The sequence below is a fragment of the Lampetra planeri genome, chromosome 56 (genome assembly GCF_965212315.1).
Source record: "Lampetra planeri chromosome 56, kcLamPlan1.2.h2, whole genome shotgun sequence".
NCBI classification, from domain to species: domain Eukaryota; kingdom Metazoa; phylum Chordata; class Hyperoartia; order Petromyzontiformes; family Petromyzontidae; genus Lampetra; species Lampetra planeri.
In genome coordinates, this window is record NC_136162.1 from 1794539 (window position 1) to 1817072 (window position 22534).

Genomic DNA, 22534 nt, shown 5'->3' on the forward strand with positions numbered 1-22534 from the left:
TGAACTTTAATTTAATGTCCAGCAGCCCCTTATCAATCTTCCTCTCACCCCGTGCGCGGGTCAAGCCGTTATTTGACCATTCACTACGCTGGCCAGTGCGGGCACGTAACTACAGTACAATACACATCTTTAAATAAAATCGAAATACGTAATATGCTTACTTAAATGTATCAAAGTGTAATCTACCGAGGCCGTGGTCGTAGCGTTTCGATACAGTACTGTCATAATCAGGGCTTAATGTCGGAGCTGGCCTGGGCTGACCCTGGGAAGACGTTTTCGCTGAGATTGATAGTGAAGGGGAGTCAAATACTCGAAGATCATCATGAGAAATTCATCTTCTTATGATGACGTCACAAAGCACTGGCATCATCACGGAGCTGTCAACACACGTGGCGGGCGCGTGTCACGTGACTGGAGGCTCGGCCTCGCACGTAGCCCCGTGTCACGTGACCGAACGGCGAGGAAGGGGAGGGGCTCCCCCCCCTGCTATCTGCGAGTCGCCGCGCCGCGTGTGGCTACTGCTGCTGTTGTTGTTGCTGCTGCTGTTGTTGTTGCTGCTGCTGTTGTTGTTGCTGCTGCTGTTGTTGTTGCTGCTGCTGTTGTTGTTGCTGCTGCTGTTGTTGTTGCTGCTGTTGTTGTTGCTGCTGTTGTTGCTGCTGCTGTCGTTGCTGCTGCTGTTGTTGTTGCTGCTGCTGCTGTTGTTGTTCTGTGGTGCCGCAAGCGCAGAGGGGAGACGCGCGGGGCTTCTCTCCCATCCTCGCTTCTCGTCTCCATCGACGGCAGTCGCTTCAGCCGGTGGGGTGCTGCGTGGTGGCCTCGCTCAGCCAGATCGCCGGTAGCCCTGACGACCTCCTCCACTCCTGGGAGCCTCCTCCACTCCTGGAGTCCCCGTGAGGAGGCCCCCCGTGTGGAGGCCCCGTGTGGAGGCCCCCCGTGAGGAGGCCCCGTGTGGAGGCCCCGTGAGGAAGGCCCCCCGTGAGGAGGCCCCCCGTGAGGAGGCCCCCCGTGTGGAGGCCCCCCGTGTGGAGGCCCCCCGTGAGGAGGCCCCCCGTGAGGAGGGAGCTCCGCTCGCGATGCGGCTGCTGCGCTGCCTGCGGCGCGCCGCCTCTGCGCTGCAGTCGCTGCAGTCGCAGGTGGAGTTCTACTCCCGCTTCTCGCCCTCGCCCCTCTCCATCAAACAGTTCCTCGACTTCGGTGAGGACCCGCGCCCCCCACTCGCTCGCCCCCCACTCACTCGCCCCCCACTCGCTCGCCCCCCACTCACTCGCCCCCCAACTCGCTCGCCCCCCACTCACTCGCCCCCAACTCGCTCGCTCCCCACTCACGCACATCGCACGCGGCAGGACACACGCGGCGCGCTCTGCTCCGTTTCTGATTTATTGTAAATTAATGGGTAAAAACCGGGGTTGCCCGCGCGTATGGCAGTGTTTGTCAATATACGTAAATATGTTACAATTTTAGTCTGGAAACGAGGGTAAGTGTCCCATGCGGTGACTTGCACAGACTGCCATGTGCACGTTCGCGCGTGCCGTGACTAGAATGCCACTGGGAATGGTGACTGGTTAAAGGATTTTTAAAAGGTTCCCCGTTTTCGTGTAACAACCTTACTGAACACAAGCGTGTACATAGTGCATGTCTACACACCTTCATCTTCACACACTCTGTATGTGGACACCATCAGCCATGGTCATCCCACTGCTGAATGAGAGGGTTGTTTACCATACTTCATGCTTGGTCGAGCAACCCGAAGACACTCGCACGTGCACCCACATGACATCACGCAGTGTGCACCCTGCACACTGCGTGGTGCACACTGCAGTGTGCAGGGTGCTCCCACATGGGCATCACGCATCCTGCAGTGTGCACCCACATGGGCACCGTGCAGTGTGCACCCCTGCGCGGTGACTGCACACACACACGAGGGGTTTAATTCCCCACTTTTATATTCTCCGGGTTGCTGGAGGCCTGGGGTAGGTGGCACGTGCCGCGTCGTGTACCCGAGTCGTGGTGTACTGGATGTGTGGTGTACTGGATGTGTGGTGTACTGGATGTGTGGTGTACTGGATGTGTGGTGTACTGGATGTGTGGTGTACTGGATGTGTGGTGTACTGGATGTGTGGTGTACTGGATGTGTGGTGTACTGGATGTGTGGTGTACTGGATGTGTGGTGTACTGGATGTGTGGTGTACTGGATGTGTGGTGTACTGGATGTGTGGTGTACTGGATGTGTGGTGTACTGGATGTGTGGTGTACTGGATGTGTGGTGTGTGCCGGCGTACGACGGGAAATAAACCGGCTCCAATGAATCCCTGAACACGTGGATACGTCTTTGCCTGATGCAGTCATGGAGACTAAATCCCACCACCATCATCATCACTGGCAACTACGTCGGGCGGAATCGACCGACATTGGTCCCAGAACAGGTTAACATAATAATCAGCACAACGTGGCAACTGGTGATGTTGTTGTTGTTGACGTGTTGTTGTTGACGTGTTGTTGTTGTTGTGCTCATGGCGGTGTCTCCGTGTCAGCGCCTCTGTCGTTGTCGTTGCCATTCAAACCGACTCATTGTATTTGTTACCGCGCTTACGCGGGAAGGGGTTTTGCCCGGTCACGTGATGTAGCTCCCGCCAATGGACGCTTCGCTGGTGGAGGCACGGCTCCCGTGTTGCTTATGCGGACTATGAAATCCACGTGCCGGCTGGCTCACGTAAACAATCCCAAAATGAACAGATTTGTATTTAGTTTATTCAATGGTTCCTTTCCTTTCACACTTTAATTTTACACTTTAATGTACGTGAATTTTCCATCTCGTGTAACGTTAAGCATGCACTTCACTGTGATCCTGGCACATACCCTGTTTATTGGTTCTGTTACTATTAATGGGAGCGGCTGCCACTGGGCTGACCTTGAGAAGAAAATTAAAATGTAAGTCTCTAAATTAAACATTTCCCTCAATAAGTCACCACCCCCACATTAAACACACTGTGCGCATTTAAACTGCATGGGCTCCTCCCTGCCGGTGTATTCGCTGCGTCAGTCATTGGTCCTTGATAGGAGATGCACTTCCAGTGCTGTATGGTGAATATTCAATACACGGCGCGTGGTAACATTGAGTTGGGAAGCCAATAATAGGACCTCGTGGACTAAAAATATATTTGTGGTATTTAATATATGGAGACAGAACTGAGGTCCGATTATATTTGCTTTCGTCCATATTGTAAAGGCTGAGCCGACCTAGGAAAAACCCCAGGACCAGTTTGGATATTTGCAAATTACTTTAGCCATCTTTGTGAATGTGCGTGTATGAATGTTGAAATAATTTCGCACCTTATTTACCAAACCCGTGCTAATCGGAGGTGCGGGGGAAGGACAGCAAGTACACGGAGCAGACGCACGCACAAGATTATCACCAGATGAGAACTCTCAGATAGGATACTGTTTTTACACGAGAGGCCGACAGTACATGGAATTCACAGGACATCATGATTCAACTACTGTGTTGTAAAATTAAGTACAATTTGCTGAAGCACAATAAAACCTGAAGGCATACACTAAATAACAGACATTCAAGTGTATCGGTGTTCCTTAGTTCCATCCTCGTTAATGTTCTAAAGCCGATGCTTGCTCGCCCTTCTGTTCAATGCAACATCTATTATACACATGGGATAACACGTTGGCTTTCGCGACCAATATTATTAATAATAAAGCTTGTTGGGTTAGATCGTGTAAAGTATAAATGTGTCGAAACCCTCCACCACCCGACACGGCCAATCAGTAAGGGATTTGTCACGTAAAAAACGCCAAATAGTTCACTACTTCAGCCCACCGGTGTGTTGGAGAGTGAATCCACAACATTTACAATCTGAGTAGTACGACATTCCGCTGGTAATTACATCCAGCATCATCGGGCGATGTGCTCGATGATGCTGGATGTAATTTGATGTTATTTGAGTTGAGTATTTTATGATGTTTGTTGCACTTCCCTTTTATTTTGCTGAGACACTGATTCTGTTATCTGTCTTGGTTTTTATGGTGCTGCTGTTCTGTTCTGAACTATAAAATATGTTGTACCTCAGCCTCCCTGTAGCAAAGGAAAGTTAAAAATAAAGGACAGTCAGCAAGTCTCTATTCTTTATTTAATCAGAAGATTAAATTAATCAAGACACATGAAACATCTTTGCCTCTTTATAAAGGCAACACGTCTAACCCACGTCTCGTAGTGGTTCGTGTATTTCTCTAGCAACTGGGTAACCCGAGTTCAATTTATGACCACAGCTAACATCAATGGTGAATATTTAAATCGCTCCTTGGTCAAGGTGCGCAAAACATCAGCACTGGGGAGATAAATGCGGCCGAACATGGTTCCGGTCACACCATTCCCTCTTCATCCGTGCCGGTCTCCATAGGTGATTGCCAACAGCACGTCACAGTCTGTTAAAGGCTACACGGGGATCTTTGTCCCGTCGCTTTGTGTGCTGTATGAGACCCCACGGTACATGGTGGTTGTGAGATAATGGGTGCGTGTGATGCAGGGGGTAGTTATTGATCTCCCATAACAGATTCCAGGGTTGTGATTCTGCTTGGGGCAAAATTAAGATACAGGACACGTTTGTGTGGTGAAGCTTAGTGTGCGGACCCGTGACCGTCTTAACAATCCATTGCGTAGTCTGTTGTGCGTAAGCTCGGGCTAGAACAATTTGCTCCCCAGCGACGTGATGCATTCTCACTGTCCAGGCTCCTGATTTGATTCGAGAAGCGATATTTTAAAAATGATTATGGCTGCAGGGGTCACGTGAACTCACATGAACACGTCGTATAAAATAAAATTTAACTTTTTGTCATTAACACTGCCTTACAAGAGAAAGTTGTGTTTTACAAAACATTAAACGCTGGTGTTACATGCATTGTATTATTTTGTAATCAGGCCAGAGGGTGATGGATAGTGTTGATTACGGTTGTACATCTGTTTTCAAAATATATTTGCCAGACAATACAAACAATATCAAAATAAATTACAAAACAAACTTGGATGGCATCTCTCTTGGCTATTAATAGACGTTGCCTATTTCCATTACACTCAGGAGGTTTGCGTCTCCAGCCTTGACCTCGGTTAACCTCCCTTGGAAATCTACTCCCCCCCATTCCTCTCTGGCTATGTCCATTATGGTTACAGCTCCTCTGGTGCTGTCCTCTATAAATATCAATAACGACTGATGTTGGATAGAGCCCTGCCCTCCATCACACCGGGTCATCTCGGAGCACTTTACGTGCCATCGGCAACTCGCATCTCATCTCAACACATGTGTCTATTACTGCTCCATGTGGTGTCTTTGATATACACAGTTGAGAGCTCATTTAAAATTAGTTTTAGTTAATAGAAGTGAGACCTGATTGAACATGATTAAAAACACAAACTCAGCACATTGGTCACTAACAGAACACACATGTAATAGGTTAACATTTATTTTATAAGGCAATGTTAATGATAAATATGCCAAGTTCGTTAAATCTTAGTCCGCTTGTCCTGGTGAGGGTAGCGGAAGCAACATGTTGAGTAGGGGGTGTCCAGACCTCCCTTTCCCTGACGACAGACTGGGGAATTCCCAGGTGTTCCCAGGCCAGCTGAGCATTGTAGTCCCGCCAGCGTGTCCTGGGCCGGCCTCGGGGTCTTTGCCCAGTGGCACGTGCCCGGTAGAATTCCGAGGGGAGTCTATCGGGGGGGGGGGGGGGGGGGGCATCCTTGCCAGGTGCCCAAACCACCTCAACTGGCTCCTCTCGATCCGGAGGAGTAGCAGCTCAACTCTGAGGCTCTCCTGGATTACCGAGCTCCTCACCCCATCATGGAGAGTGAGCCTGGCAACCCTGCGGAGAAACCTCATTCAGGCCCCTTGTATCCACGATCTCATCCTTTAGGTCATTACCCAAAGCTCATGACCATAGGTGAGGAAGGGAACGTAGATCGACCTATAAACCGACAGCTTTGTTCGAGAATCCAGCTTCCGCTTCACTACCACAGAACGGTACAGTGCCCGCAACACTACGGACACCGCGCTGATCCGCCGGCCGATCTCCTGCTTCCACTTACCATCACTTGTGAAAGAGACACTGAGGTACTTAAACTCCTCCACTAAGGACAGCTGTTCCCTCCTCACCTGGAGAAAACAATCCACCGTCTCCTGGGAGTGAACCATGACCTCAGATTTGGAGGTGCTGATCCTCATCCCAGCCGCTTCACACTCGGCATTAAGCCGTTTAAGTGCCCGCTGGAGATCACAGACCTCGGCTGCGCCTTGATATCCTGTCCATGAAAATAATAAAACGGGAGTGGAGACACAAGACATACTGTTGGCGGAGTCCCAACACCCACAGTGAACGACTGATTTAACACCAAGAATACGGACACAGCTCTCACTCTGGGAATAGAGGGACCGGATAGCGCACAAAAGCGGCACCGGTACGTCATACTCGCAGCACCTCTCACAAGACATTGCGGGGAGCACGGCCATATGCTTTCTCACATTCTACCCAAAGCAGAAGTAGACTGGAGAAGCATACTCCTATGACCCCTTAAATATTTGTGAGAGGGAAAAGAGCTGGTCCATTGGTCCACGACAATGACGGAATCCACATTTTTCCTCCTGAATCTGAGGCTCAGCCACTGGGCAGAAGCTCTTCTCCAGAAGTCTGGCAAAAGCGTTACCTGGGACGCTGAAGAGTGTGGTTCCTCTGCAGTTGGAGCACACCCACTGGTCTTTTAAAAACATGGGAACCACGACCCCAGTTTGCCAATCCAGAGGTACTGTACCTGCGAAGTATATTGTTTATTCGTGTTTGTGCTTTTCTGCCAACATTTCCCCTAAATATTAAATTTTACCTTATCAACCACAGAATATTCTCCCAGTTACAACTTGCTTCCCCCAAACTGCTGAATTACAACAACATCACACAGCGGATGCGCTTTCTTTTACTCTGATCAACAATGCTAAATATCCCACCGTGCTACTACGGTCACCAATCTCACACCATGGGCCACAGTGTGACACCATCATTCGCCGGCAGTATATGAGATAATCACCAAGTGTGTGTGTGAGTTTCGATGGTCACCAGGCTGCTCGCCTGGTGAACATCTATTCACTACATCTCCCGCTTGTCATTTGCTGGCAGCCTGGCTTAGGCCAGCATGGGATCATGAAGCTTCCCCGTGGCAATGCGTTGTAGCCCAAATATATTTCAAATGATGCTGTAATATCACTTACGCCTCGTTGCGTGGAGTGATCCACTCACTATCGCACTATTGTGTATGTTGCTGATGTGCAGGGCCGCTGTTGTGTGTCACGCTGTAAATGTTTACCCAGAGCGCCAGGTTCGTGTGCACCTTTGAGGTCGCCGGGCTAATCGTTTGTGCCACGGTCTTTACCGCACCGCCACACCCTATTTTAAAATTCACGGCTCGGACACAAACAGCCGCGAGCGCTTGAGACGGTCGACTAAAAATACCCAGAAAGGTCATGGTGCGTGCACACAGGATGGAGTTCTGGAGGTTGCGATGCCTCTGTCGTGCCAGGCGATGTTATGTATGCTGATGATGAGGATTTGGAGCTGAATGCGCTTGCTGACAATTAGTAGCAGCAGTGTCAAGATTGACTTCTGTAAAGGAGGTGTGTGAAGGACGCTAGTGGGCAGCAGTAACGTCCTTCACAGGAACTTGGAGCACCTAGAGAAAACCCACACATGCGAGTGTCACATTCTCCTGGCGAGCCTGGGTACAGCACTTCCTTGATGCCCACGGGAAAGGAAGTTTCACAAAATTTGTGTGTGGGGATCCACCAACCCTGCCCGCTGCCTCCACAGCGCTGGATCACAGGCCACGTGGCACGGAGCAGAGGGCGTAGTGGTTAGCGCACTGCGCTACGATCCTAGAGACCCTCGTTGGATTCCTGCTCACGGTGCGATGTAAACCCATCGCCACTAAGGAGACAAAGGCAACTATGCGTGATGCTGGTCACTCACTCCTTCTTGTGCTGTGCTGGCCTTTATAGTTGCTCGCGAACTACAGTCTGTCTTTTTGTGTGACGGTGCGCAGGCTTTAAGAATGCGTGTGAGCGAACGTCGTTCGTCTTCCTGCGCCAGGAGCTGCCCGTGCGTCTCGCCAACACCATGAAGGAGATCAACCTCCTGCCCGAGAAGCTGCTGCACACGCCCTCTGTGCAGCTCGTGCAGAGCTGGTCAGTGTGCCACCTGTTGTGTGTCTGTATGTGTGTGTTTGTGTACATGTGTCTGAACGAGGGTGTGCATGTGTCTCTCTCAGCAGCTCATGCAGGGGTAGTGGGTGTGCCGCCTCCTGTGTGTACATCTTTGTGTCTGCATTGCGTGTATTTGTGTTGACATGTATATTTGTGTGTCTTTATATACGTGTCTGTGCACGGCACCTCCTTGTGTGCTGCAGCAGTCTTAACAGCCAACCTCTAACAGCACTTGCCCTGATGTAGGCTACATTCCCAAGTTGAGCAAAGTGCATAACTGAATTTAACATGGTAGGGGTGTGTGTTGCACCAGGTACGCCAAGAGCATGACCGAGATCCTGGGGTACGTGGATAAGAACCCCGATGATGGAAAGGTCCTCACCAAGTAAGAGCTCCTCTCGCCACCCATCTCAGTTCCATTCAGAGCAGCGGAGAGCCCACGGAGACCACCCATACAGAGTACACCTTGCACGTGTACATGTGTTGAGCAGTGTGTGTGCGTGCGTATTCCAGCTTCACAGAGACGCTGCTGGAGGTGCGCACCCTGCACAAGGACGTGGTGCCCACGATGGCGCAGGGCGTGATGGAGTACAAGGAGGTGTTGGGCGTCGACCCGGCCTCCGACCGCAACGTGCAGTACTTCCTCGACCGCTTCTACATGAGCCGCATCTCCTTCCGCATGCTCATCAACCAGCACGGTGTGCCGCTCGCCACCCACTTAATACCACACAGCAACCCACTACACACCACCCAGGAACCCACCAACCACTACACACCACCCAGCAACCACTACACACTACACACCACCCAGTAACCACTACACACCACCCACCAACCACTACACACTACACACCACCCAGTAACCACTACACACCACCCAGTAACCCACTACACACCACCCAGTAACCACTACACACTACACACCACCCAGTAACCACTACACACCACCCAGTAACCCACTACCCACTACACACAGCTGCCACCCACAACCACCCAACCATCACCCCACAACCCACAACCTCTTAACTCTCCCCTCTATACCCATGATCCCTGATCCCTAACCCTGATGGCAGACTCTGCAGCTACTCATACAGCGACCCATGCCTTGTGAACTCTGTACACGTGTGTGCACCTTGGTGTATGCGTGCGTATGTCGACACTTATGAACACGTCGGCCATTGTGTGCTGGCGTCAATGTCCAAATTTGCCAAATTGGAAAAATGACCTGAAAATCACTGAATTGGAATTACATTCTATTGTCATCTGCGACTGGCAGAATAATTGTATGTTTGTTGAACTTCTTTTGCCTGTTGGCTGTTAGGGAGTGGCCTTGTGCCGCACGGGGACAGCTGCCACTGGGGTTGCCCCTTGACATTGTTCAGATGATGTGCGATAAGGCACTTTGAGTTACTGAGGCCTTTTAAGTGTCACCATCCGTGCAAAGACGATGCTTAGTGTGTGCGCATGTCACTTGCAGCGCTTCTCTTTGGCCTGGAGGACATCCACCCGAAGCACATTGGAACCATCGACCCCACGTGCCAGGTGGCAGAGGTGGTGCAGGGTGAGTGGCGGAAGAAGCCGGAGATGAACCTCGGACTTCTCGGATGAACATTGCTCCTAGTGTCTCCTGGTGTGATCAAAGCTGCTTCATGTTTCATGTAGCCTGTGTAGAGGAACTGTTAGAGATTCATTTGTAACTGATTTAGCCATCCTATTTGTCTGAGAGTTGGTGAATTATAGATGTACCCACTAAGCCACCCACCAACCCACTCACCCACCCACCACCTTCATATGTTAATTTGGGACAGTGCGGAGTTACACGGTCCGTAGTTTGAAGTTCATAGCTACAGTCGCACACCAGGCGAGAGTCTATTCTGCACTTGTGCATTTTATGTACGCATCTTCAGTGGTGTATGGGGATCCGGTTAAGCGCTGCCATTGTTTCTGTGGAAGATGAAAGTCTGCTGGGCAGTGTGGTGGTGGGCTTGGTGGGCAGTGTGGTGGTGGGCTCGCTGGGCAGTGTGGTGGTGGGCTCGCTGGGCAGTGTGGTGGTGGGCTCGCTGGGCAGTGAGGTGGTGGGCTCGCTGGGCAGTGTGGTGGTGGGCTCGCTGGGCAGTGAGGTGGTGGGCTCGCTGGGCAGTGAGGTGGTGGGCTCGCTGGGCAGTGTGGTGGTGGGCTCGCTGGGCAGTGCGGTGGTGGGCTCGCTGGGCAGTGTGGTGGTGGGCTCGCTGGGCAGTGTGGTGGTGGGCTCGCTGGGCAGTGTGGTGGTGGGCTCGCTGGGCAGTGGGGTGGTGGGCTCGCTGGGCAATGCGGTGGTGGGCTCGCTGGGCAGTGTGGTGGTGGGCTCGCTGGGCAGTGTGGTGGTGGGCTCGCTGGGCAGTGTGGTGTTGGGCACGTTGTTTGAAGCCCACGAGTTGCTTCGCACCATGTCCATGTTGACACTTGGACGAGTTCGGGATCTCCGCCGTGGTCGCGAGATCTTGGTCAGGGCGTCTTTATCGGCAGGAGCTTTGAGTCGGCTTCTGATTGTTGCAAGTCACATGGTGAATATGTGGTGGTACGATATTTGCCAGTACAGGACACCTAGACACTGGTATAGATGTTAAAGCTGCTGTGATTGTCCACATCACAATGTTCTGAATGTGGTCAGAACTCTCGACTCTCAACCGAAAAATTGTGAGTTCAAACACTGAGTAGGGCTCAACCCATCCTGTCATCATCATTCCTTTTGGGTCAATAAAATGAGGACCCCTTTGTTAGATGTCTACAGTGATTGTTCTTTGGGTGAACTGGCCCTTGTCAGAATTATGTGGAATTCATACCACACAGGCAACCGGTGAAGACGCTCTGACTTGAGAGCACCTCCCCCGTCACATGACATGTCAGCCGTGAACTTGTACCTGTCCACCCCAGTGCGCCTGGGTCTGTCCTGACACCTTCATCAGCGAGGTGTGCATCATCGTGCACCTAGCCTGGCGCAGCACCCATGCGCCCCTGCGCGTGTGTGTGTTCACAGATGCCTTCGATAGCGCCAAGCAGCTGTGCAATCAGTACTACCTGGGATGTCCCGACGTTCAGATCGAGCAGCACAACGGTAGGCACGCTGCCAGCACAGCCCTGGCACCTCGCACGGGAGGGGGCGCGCCCTCCGGTGCCCTTGAGACATCTTGGGCACGCGGTGGTTTCATGACGTCATCGTGCATCACAAGCCTTATGACAAATTGTAACGTTGCCACGATTGGAAAGATTCGCGTCCAGCTTATGTTGAATGAACTTTAAGTTTAAGAACTTTTTAGTAATCTACTTTTGCATATTGCAAGCACTAACATGTAAGTAAAATGCAAAATACTATATTGGCCTTGCCAAATTATCCAATATTCAATATTCCGAATAATGTACAATGGTACTCCTCTCTCGTGCCTGCAACCTCAATTTTTTTTCTTCCAAATTTGTTTTCCAAAACTATTCACACACCATACGCATTGACACACCTGCATCAGTTCTATCCACAACATTAGATTTAAACATGATTTGAAGCTTTCGTCACTGCAGGAATTACTCTTTGGTTCTTTCGGTAAAGTCCCGTAGAAAGAAAATAAATGAAATCATATAATACGACATTTTGATCGCAACACAAGCAATCGTCATCAGGTAGAACTAAATTTGAGAGAGAGACAAAACACACACGGAGACACACAGACAGACACATAAGCAGAGAGAAACAACACAGAGACACACAGAGACACGCACACAACATAGACACACATTGGATTTGTCTCAGTCCCTTTATATTACTTCTTGATGTGGGTGTAGACGACATTTCCGAGAGGGTTGGCTTGCACAGAGTGCATAAAAAAGGTAAAGTCCAAAGCAAGAGGTCTGCACTAACGCTCACCACACGCGCCGCCACCACACTGAGTAATTGTTTTGGTTGTGGCGCGTGGCGTCGCTCCACGTGAATGCCTAAATCGGTTTGGAAATTCGGCTCGTGACGAATTACGAATACTGTATATATGCCAAAAGCGCAGCTGTGCCTAATTGTCCCCAATTACGAATGGTTATATTGCAAATAATATTTTCTTCTCTGGTTTGTGTGCCTCCAGATATTGGTGAACACTTTTATCCTTGTGGCTGCTATTTTCTAGACCAAGTTCCATGTAGCAATGTGATTTTATACCAATGTTTCATTCGTAATGGATCACCTTTACAACGGTCATCATGACCACCTGGCTGGACACTGACAGCTTATGCATAATCGATCTCAACCTGGAAAGTGGTAATGCTCTACATTCCCTTGCCTTCACTCGATAAGCACGACCAGGACTCTGCGAGTCATACATTCAGTCGATGGGTTTCACTGAAACTGAGCCGGGCCGGAGGATGGGAGCGAGTGTGCGAGCAGCGTGCGTTGTGGTGAGGCGGTGGCGAGAGTTGTCACGCATGCGGGTGAGGAGGTGTTTTTTCTCTCTCTGTTTCCCTCCATGCTGCCTGACCGTAGGGAAGAACCCGGGCCTTCCCATCCAGGCGGTGTATGTGCCCTCTCACCTCTTTCACATGCTCTTTGAGCTCTTAAAGGTAAGCAGCCCCCCACGTTCCTAGGCGTCCACGGTCGCCGTTTGTTTTATGCTTCACTCCAAGAAGGGATCTTGGAGCTAGTTCTGTTGTATCCGCTTCCGTGGGCCGCTCTCTAACGTGCGGGGCTGGGCGCTGCGAGAAAGCCAAGAGAATTCTTTATCGCAACGTGACGTCGACGTTGAGTGCGATTGTGCGGTCGCGTGTTGCTACAAAGACTCTCAAAGTGATTCGGGAGGGGGAGAGATTTATCGATTAACATTGATTTGTCTCTGTTTTAGTAATGTTATTAGAATTAAGATTTTTATCTAACGTTGTGAGATGCAGAATCCATATGGAACTCTTAGCAGTGTATCACCTCACCATCCAACACGTGCATGAGGCTGTACAATCTGTTTCGTCAATTGAATGAATGCCGACATGGTATTGGAGGGGTCTCCACAAGTCCAGCAACCAAGGGGAAGAGAAGCCGCCCTATAGCTGATGGTGGGAGTCTGTCCGCGCCGATCTTGGAGATGGCTGCGTGCGTCTGCTGTGCAAGGGTGAGATTTGCCAAAGGGTGGAGAGCATTGGTAGCGAGGTGTGGTAGTGGCATCGGAAACCTTGGCCATGCAGACGTCGCAGTCTTATTTGAATCTCCCCTCCCCCCCTGACCCTTTCCCCTTGTGCCCCCCCACCCATGCTCCCCCACCAGAATGCGGTGCGAGCGACGGTGGAGCACCACGGGGAGTCGGACTTCCCCCCCGTTCACGTGCTCATCACGCTCGGCCCTGAGGACCTCACCATCAAGGTGGCCAAGGGGGACCAGGGGAAGTGTGATGTGACTCGTGGTGGTGTGTCTCATGGTGTGGTGTGACTCGTGGTAGCGTGTGTCTTGGTGGTGTGGCTGACCCATGGTCTGGCCGGTGCGCGCGCGCTGCGTGTGAAGGTGAGCGATCAGGGAGGAGGAGTTCCTCTCAGGAAGATTGAGCGACTCTTCCACTACATGTACTCCACCGCGCCTCCACCCCACACCGACGTCTCCCGCGCCCCGCCACTGGTACGCTCACCCTCCCCCCTCCCCTGCTGGTAGGCTCACCCTCCCCTCTCTCTTGGTGAAGTCTCTGCTGGTTGTGGAAGCTTCCTCCTGCTGGGTGGTGCTGCACTTCAGAACGGGCCACGTGCGACTCTCTCCCACAGGCCGGCTTTGGCTTCGGCCTGCCCATATCGCGGCTCTACGCGCAGTACTTCAATGGGGACCTGAAGCTCTACTCCATGGAGGGGCAGGGCACGGACGCGCTCATCTACCTGAAGGTGGTGCTGCCCGCACGCACCACGTTCGACGTCGTTCTCCCCAGTGTTGCTTGTACCAATCCAGTACTGCTGAAATGATGCACTCCCAGAAGGCCTTACGGGCGATGTGTAATCGTACACATGTATTGCTTGCATGGAGGGGCAGGCGTGTTTTACTGTTTGTGTCTCCCATGACGCGCCTCTGGGTTGCGCCGCGCGTCGTTGAGACGACGACCGGTGACTCGCTGCGTGTGCGCGCTTGGACTAACCGAAGTCGCAACGCACGGGCGGTGACGGGTGCCACGTGGGCGGTGACGAGTGCCGCGCGGTGTGTTGCAGGCGCTGTCGAGTGAGTCGGTGGAGAAGCTGCCGGTGTTTAACCGCTCAGCGTGGCGCCACTACCGCAACTTGCATGAGGCCGACGACTGGTGCGTGCCGAGCAGCGAGCCGCGCAACGTGCTCAACAAGACGACCTGACTGCACCTCTCCACTACTCTGAGCTCCTCACACCGCACGATGTAATTAACGACTAGACCACCCGCTCTCGCCACACTACAGTGCAATACACCACCCGACAACTCTACACTCAACTACATAAGACACCTGTACTATACCACACTACTCTGTTACACTGCGCTGCACTTCACCACCCTGCAGTGAGCCATGCAACATGTGAGCAGCGCTATAGATGCCTCATGCTGAATGAGGGCTTCTCAAAAACATTTGGACTCTACACCAGTGCACACCACAGTAAACACTACCACACCGCGCTCACGCGGACACAAACGGTACTGCAGCAATGCACTCTTCCGCACCACTTGGGCCTTTGAAGGCCGTATCGATGAGCAGTGCTGCGCAGCTATGAAAAGTGCTCACACTCCGTGTGCTTGGTATGTGCTACTGGGCCAAGGCTCGTACACACGCACGCACACGCACACACGCACACGCACACAAAAGAGTGTGCACATGTACGCACACTGTAGGTGTCGTCTCGCTCCAATCTGTGCATCGGATGAGTATTCTGTATCTGATGAGACGAGGGTTCTGCATCAGATTGGATGTGCGGTGGTGTTTGGCCTCACGGTAAATAGGTCCATGGGTTCAGTTCCTGACACACAGCACCTTTCTTCTGCGTGGAATTAGTTTTTAGTTTGTTTCCCCCCTCGTCTGCATGTGTTTCCTCCAGGTTCTCCCACAATAATAAAATATGCGATATTATTAGTATTGGCCAAACATCCAAATGCTGAAAACTTACCGGCAGATTATTAAATTGTCATTATACATGGCAACTTCACCCCCGACTACAGAAAGATGGCGGGACCCTCCTGAAAAATGATCTTGAGACTCGTTGAGGTTTTCCTGGGTAAGCGAGCGTGGTAGTAATAATGTCCTGTATTGGAGCAGATGAGGGTTTTGTATCGGATCAATTAGGGTTCTGTAATTGTTGAAGAAAGGGTTCCGTGTTAGATGGTACGAGTTGTGTATTTCATAGAGGGTAGTTCTGACGAGACGAGGGCTCTATAAGTTTGCTGGAGGTGACCAGGTGTCAAATGCACTGAAGTGCTGATTTTGTACGTTCAAGGCAGAGACAGTGAGCACTCACAGTGATGTTTTAAGTGATAGATCTTCAAGATTGTAAATCTTGAACAAAGGGTTTTGGTTGTTAAGCAAATGATGAATGGTTATACAACATATACCGTGTGTAGTGTACGTTTCGTGGAAAGCATGTGGCCCTGTGGAAGGGAACTCGTGTGATATTGGAATTCCAGTAGTGACGGCATGACGAGCATGTTGTCACGACTGGAACTGAAGGTGAAATATATTTATTTGAAATTGGTGTCCTTTATTTAACCAGGCGAGGGCACGTCTATATTAATTACCTCTTTTGCACATGAGTCCTGGTACTTGCATGGTCGACAGTTGTTAATGTATCGGTGGTGAAGTGGCATTTACCGCTTATTGCAGAGGTTCACAGTTCAAATCCAGCAAGCCATCCTGATTAATGCTGCGGTGTAGTAACCATAACATACTATGTGCTGTCTGCCTCTCAATGGACGTTAAAGATCCCGTCACTGTAGGCCAATGTTTGTCAGTCACGGTCCAATTTAGCACAAATTTAATAATTATGCCACTAAATATTAAATTGGAAACGCATCGCAATTGTCGCCTCCTGTGAAAACTTGGCAGGACCTTCTTGGAAAACAGTTGAGGCCCGTGAGGCTTTGCTGGTTAAATAACAGTAACACAAATAATCTCGAATAGTTGCATGAATAGCGACCAAAAGTGCAAGACAAGAAGTAGTAGCACAGCCGCCGTCGACTATTTTTGAGACATCGCCTGACTGAAATTCTCTTCCAGTCGCCATGGGGTTAAGTTGCCACCAATTCGGTGAGGGTTGGAGTGAATTCTGTCTCACTTAAGTTTTGAAAACTGTTCATTGAATGAGCCTAGGCTCCAGATCCTCTGGGGGAGGGGGGGGGGCAGAAGAGCGGTTGTGTGAGGGGCCATGGTCACCGTGATTCGCCACTAACAAGCGTAAACTCGACGGCCAAGGGGACACTTGGCGGTGCAGGGTTCAACCCAGCGCCGGCCTCGCATCGGCCCTTATTTGGATGTTCATCTCTTGACCGTTGAATAGAATGCACAGAAATGTGGCACCGTGGGGAGCACAGGCGGGTGCATCTGTCAGTCATCTTGAGTCGGTCATCCGATTACGATTGGGTCTGTTGTCAACTGCCATCGAGCCTTTGACGATGCATAAGCTTGCGGTATTGTCAAATAACGTATTAAAATGTATTGCTCAGTTTGTATGCACCCAATCGGTTCACGTGACCCCTGCAACCACTAGATGCCGTTACAATGTAAAAAATATCGATTTCTAGAATCAAAGTGCGACCGAATTGCGGCAATTTGTTGAAATCGCCGTGGGGGTGAATCGTCGACCTCTACGGCCGGGAGCGAGTCGGCGGCGGCCTCGTCGTAGTCGCCCCTCGAGGCGTGAATCGCAACGCCGTCGCTATAAGCGCGGTTCAAAATTTGGGCTTTGTTTAAGGCGTGGAGGCATTTGCTGGCAGTCGCGGCAGATGCCACATGCAGGGGCATTCTCACAGCTTTTCCAGTGCCCTACTTACAGAGAGCATGCCCCCCTCGCCTCTCTCTCAGCCAACAATCTCCGAGTCTCCCCCCCCGCCCGCCGCCACGAACCCCGCACTTCATACCGAGCCGAATGCACGGCGTGGCTTCTTTAAGTAGCAGACATCTAAAACAATCCTCGCTCAAGTTGTTTGTTCTGATGCCAGTAATTCACTCTAAATATGAACGATGCTTTTATTATTAGCAATAAAGGATTGTGTTCTGCCTTGTCCATGCCAATTAGTTTTGTCGTGCCGGGCTGGGGTTAAAGTCGCCGTTATTTAGCGCTGCGGTGCATCCGGAGAGGTGACCTCTTTATCAGCAGCGGAGAGCCAACGGAGAGTGAAAGTGTCTAATTGAGGGAAGACCTGCATCATCTACCGTCTCGTCCTCAGGATGCATTCTGCTTCATGGAGGAGTCGTTGAAATGCACGGTTTGAAAATCGAGGGGGAGCGGTGGCGAAGCAGTTAGCGCACCGTGCCATCAACCCCCACAACAGCGATGTCTGAACTGGCCCTGGTGTCGCAGTGAACGTATTAAAAGTGGCTTACTCGACGTTTACACATTGGAGTTTGCTTTTAAGTAACCCGCTTGATGTTATACACTTAATGCAGTACAGGAGAACAGTACTGGCGTAAAGTAGGGATGACAGGCATCCACGTGTTCGAAAGTGGGGTTTCATTAAAACCAAACATTCTTAAACAGGAGCTGGTCAAACATCCCAATGCAAGATAAATTAACAGCAATTTTTATAGATTTAAAAGAATATTTACATTCCTTCATCTGCTTTAGTGACTTGAACTTTTGAAAATAAACTTTACTGACGTTTAACAGAAGAGCCATCGCTGTTTAAATGTGTCCTGAGTCGGTCGTAAGTGAAGTTTGGGGCCATCCATTGAGCACGTCGGCATGCAGGGGCGGGGGGGTCTACTGACAATGTACACATAGGAAACGGGGGGGGGGGGGGGGGGGTGAGGCCTCGATAATAATGCAGCCGGCGGTGGACTATCTGTTTGCTTAAATACGTTCATATTATTAATCATTGATCGTTTCTGCGTGGATTAAATAGCGTGGATTAAATATCGGCCGTTCTATAGGACAGGGAGGGGTCAAGTTTTGACAGATTTCTTCGTACCTACTAAATGGATGGCCCCTTTGTGCCACAAATCGATCCATTGTGGCCTTAAATAGACGTAATAAATGTGTCGCGAATGAGACCGTCGTAAACCGGTTGTAAAGTTTCGCAAACTTTACAGATTTTTTTACTAAGATTAAAAAAATACACATGGAATGTTTAATTGAATATTAATGTTACACGAATGTCATGCTCTCAAAAATTTTACTTTAAAAAATCCGGACAGGCAAACGCATACTTGTTCCATTATCGTATGATGATGTTTGTGAGAGCTCGCATCTGGTTAAACAAATTCAAGTAAAAATTCAATTGTACCGCAGTACAGAGATCTGGCTTGAGCTGCAAATGCAGATATCATGCACGGCACACGCTCGCAGACCTGTTATTGCATTCATTGCACTGCATGAAAGAACACGCAACATGACTTGCAAATGCGGACAATTTGCATCAACGTGTATCCAAAGACGTTTAAATCAATAGTGTTGCAGTGGAGACACACCCACGGCTGCAAATGCAGCTCATGCATTTGCATGCTTTCAGATCTGTTCTTGCACGTCGATTCTGTTCAATGAAATTAATTGAACTGCAGTACAGAAATTAAACGTAATCTGTAAATGCGGACGAATCATTCACAAACGCATTTAAAGCTTATGAATTAAAGTGGTAAAACACGGTTCGGGCTGCAAACACCGCCTCGGCTGCAAAGCGGTGACGCCGTGCGTCCCGGTTTTCGGTAACGGGGGCGGGGCACTGACGTGGAAGTGGATGCCACTGACCACCCATCGCCACAACTCTCGTGCCGCTGCTGCCGCCGCTGCTGCTGCTCCTGCCGTGACAAGCGAAGCCGCATCCCGTCTCGCAGAGGGAACTCGTTTTCACTCCGATCTCCGCGCCAGGGAATGTGGCGGCGGTTCCAGAGATGTCTGGTGAGTCGCGCAAATCCGCCCACGATCCCCGTGGCGGAGACCGGTCGGTTCCGTCCTCTGGCGGAGGCGAGTCATGTCGGGTAGGCAGCTCAGGAAAGGCGTGAGGCGGAGTGGGCTGCTAGGCCGCACGGACCAGATTAGTTAAAAAAGTTACTTTCATTGTTTAGTTGCTGGTTATAGTTTGCGTGAGAAGGTAACCGGTTCGTGAATGTGTTTGTGAGCGTGCGCGGCCTGTTGTTAGTGCAGGGGTTGGTTCACAGCGCTGTCCCTGAGGCATTGGTGGCTGGGTTCGCAATGATCATTAAAGTTTGTTCCGTTTAAAGTTACGTTAACCAGTGCTCGTCTTGATAGGGTGGATAACGAATTTTACTAACATTACAAGTACATATTGCCGTTGTTGGGTGGATTCGTGGGTTGATAATGACCACGTCACAGGCACTGAGCCAGCGATGTTGAGGAATAGGTTCGAGACCTCGGTCCAGGTGTCTCACCGGCTCATAATGGCCATGCCGGATATCGATCATCTGTGTGGTTAACATTAAAGTTGGGAGTATTTCTCTCGGGGAGTTCATAATGGGCATGCCGACCTGGTAATGTCCGTATCAGAGACACTGAGATGCTGCCTGTAAGCTCTTAAGCTGTTTTTATCTAAAGGGATTAATCACGGCCATGTCAGAGACACAAATCGGACACCGCCACCGCTGATAACCCGTGGGTTCGTGCCCCGAGCTGGTGTGGCCGGGGCTACCTCATGGCCGTGTCAAGGCTACTGAGATTCTGTACCAAGTTGCGGGCATTGAGTGGCTTTGCGGGGAGGTTCGTCTTGGCTGTCAAATCCACTTGGCTCCACTGCGGTCGGGGGCTACAGCCCTGAGGGCCGCTGCCACTCGGGGGATGATTCACGATGGCCGTGTCTGGGACTTGGTGTGATCGATAAACGGGTGATCGATCGAGTTGCGCTCAAACTTGATGCCTCCGCCCAGGTCGTCGGTGACTGCATTTAAAACAATGCTGAGATCATAGACTACGAACGATTTGCACGTCTCACGTATCCTCGGCTGGATTACTGGACTAGATATTACCACACCATATTGGTTGACGACTGCCTCGTGTCACAGCACCCCACAGGGTTATGCCACGTGATGTTGTGGCGAGTGTCGGGGAGGTCGGTGGCGCAGAAGCCGCACCCCGGGGCTTGGCGAGGAGGCCCTTGCTGACTCGATGAGTGTTGAAATCTTGCATCTGTTAGAGGAGACTCAAAAATAGCGAATGAGTGAGAATTATCTATGGAGGCAGTGACCCCTGACCACAGGAACGAGGAATTTATACCTGGCTTATAAAGTTCCTGATCGATTCAAGAGCCGAATGTCTCACAGGGATATACCAAATAAATTAAACTGAAAACTGAAACTGAAGTTCATATTTTTTTGGAAAAAATATTTCTGCTTCTACCTCTGTACAGCACTTTGTGTTCTCTGGGTGAAATGTGCTTTTACAAGTGACATTTGTAATTTCACATTTTCTGAATAATGCCACAAATTCAACACTGCGTTGGGAAGGTTGAGATAGCATAATATTTAGTCTATGCAGTACTGTATATACATTATACAAAGCTAAATAGGGCAGTACTCGGGTTACGAACCTAATTCGTTCGCGATACTCATTCAAAAGTCGAACGGTTCGTAAGTCGGAACACAATAATGTAATGTACTATTTAAATGCCCTTACGGTCAGTGTTATGAAATCTGTTACGGTTCAATGAAAAGGGAAGCATTGTTAAACTCATAAATAAGGATAAATATTGTACATCTGCATGTGAAACTTTAGAAAAGTACTGTATCGTAAATAAAACATAAAAAACTGTTTTATTTTCACTTATCAGGAGTCCCGATTTCTCGCTTGTAGTCAGAAAGAAGTCGCAACAATTGTGCACACACAAAGGCAAAGAGACACCACAACGCGACCCTCGTATAGCCTTGGCAGACTGTCGGGGCAAGTGCTGTTGGCGAGCGTCGCCTATGAAGGCCGGCACGGCACACGAGGGGGGTGAACGACCAGCGCCACGCACGTCCGCCTTTGTCTCCCCAGTGGCGATGTTTACACACCTCACAATGTACTCATTTGAGGCTGAGTCGACCTAGGGGAGGCCCATGACCGGTTCAGATAATCGTCACTGGTGTTGGCCGTGAGCGGGAATCGAACCCGGGTCGCCAGATTCATAGCGCAGCGTGCTAACCGCTACACCACCGCTCCCCCAACACACACAGACACAGACACTCCGAGCACGAAGCCGACTCATCTCTGGCGGAGGAATCGCTCCTCTGAACCAAAATAGTTACGCGGTTCGGTTTGCAATTGCGAGTTCTCGTTTTAAGTGAATGTTGTATTTGATATTTCATGGAAGCTGGTTGGTAAGTACGGGTGTTCGTCAATCGAGGACTGCCTGTACAGTATTTTAATTTCAAAGGGGCTCCCGCCCATATGTGCTGTCATGTGAGATGAAACGAGAAACAGTTGCGAGTGGAGCCGGTTTTACACTTTTGAGGAAGTTGTTTAAATACTTTTATTCTTCATTCTAAAACCCTGCGAAATTCATTGTGCTTTACATGGCACAATCAGGTGTCTAGATTTGACCGCATCACAAGCCACTATTAAAATGTAAGCGTACTAATGGCAGTGGGTTATGGAGTACTGTACATATAGAACCAGTGGGCTATGGAGTACAAACATAACCAGTGGGTTACAGAGTACATAGAGAACCGGTTGGCTTTGGAGTACATTACAGAACCAGTGGGATATGGAGTACAAACAGAACCAATGGGTTATGGAGAATATTCAGAACCAGTGGGTTACAGAGTACATACAGAACCAGTGGGATATGGAGTACAAACAGAACCAGTGGGTTACAGAGTATATACAGAACCAGTGGGTCCAACTGATTTGCAGACGTTATCTTAGGGGCAACACTATTTACACAACGGTACGTAACATAACACAATCTACACTCGGGTCTCGAATGCCCATCTCACCACGCTACGGTAGAACTAGACACGGTTCGCTATCCCGGTCCGGACCACAAGCTGCTAGGTCCCGGCCCCCATGGCGAGAGGCTTCTTCTCCCCGACGTGGATCTTCGTAACACCTCGAGCACACGAAGAACCCCGAGCTCCTCACGGGGCCCTCGTTAGATGCCCCCGGGCTGGGGCTGGCTCCGCCCCTCGCCCCGCCCACCTTCCAGGTCTCTCCAGCT

At 50.4% G+C, this 22534-nt stretch overlaps 2 protein-coding genes across 4 annotated transcripts in view; both read left to right on the forward strand.

Moving 5' to 3' along the window:
- The first annotated feature begins 448 nt into the window (after nucleotides 1–448).
- LOC144735620 (pyruvate dehydrogenase (acetyl-transferring) kinase isozyme 1, mitochondrial-like) lies at nucleotides 449–17454 on the forward strand. The gene is made up of 11 exons (XM_078618053.1): nucleotides 449–1194; nucleotides 8087–8228; nucleotides 8560–8631; nucleotides 8760–8944; nucleotides 9724–9807; nucleotides 11263–11340; nucleotides 12745–12821; nucleotides 13513–13608; nucleotides 13747–13857; nucleotides 13998–14111; nucleotides 14430–17454. The coding sequence occupies exons 1-11, from the start codon at nucleotides 1074–1076 to the stop codon at nucleotides 14565–14567; spliced, it is 1218 nt and encodes a 405-aa protein (XP_078474179.1). The 5' UTR covers nucleotides 449–1073; the 3' UTR covers nucleotides 14568–17454.
- A 1664-nt stretch (nucleotides 17455–19118) lies between these two features.
- Nucleotides 19119–22534, forward strand: part of ATP11B (ATPase phospholipid transporting 11B (putative)) — a 41687-nt gene continuing 38271 nt past the window's right edge. For 2 of the 3 annotated variants that reach the window (XM_078618046.1, XM_078618047.1), the window contains exon 1: nucleotides 19119–19284. In XM_078618046.1, coding sequence (XP_078474172.1) covers nucleotides 19258–19284 — 27 coding nt within the window. In that variant the 5' untranslated portion in view covers nucleotides 19119–19257. The remainder of the gene's footprint in view (nucleotides 19285–22534) is intronic. The other variant, XM_078618048.1, reaches the window with a different exon arrangement.

Bases quoted from the DNA above. Each gene is read 5' to 3' on its own strand.
- LOC144735620 (XM_078618053.1), top strand. From the start codon at position 1,074: ATGCGGCTGCTGCGCTGCCTGCGGCGCGCCGCCTCTGCGCTGCAGTCG. The intron at 8,945-9,723 runs GTGTGCCGCTCG...TGTCACTTGCAG, and splicing joins CATGCTCATCAACCAGCACG to CGCTTCTCTTTGGCCTGGAG. The intron at 14,112-14,429 runs GTGGTGCTGCCC...GGTGTGTTGCAG, and splicing joins ACGCGCTCATCTACCTGAAG to GCGCTGTCGAGTGAGTCGGT.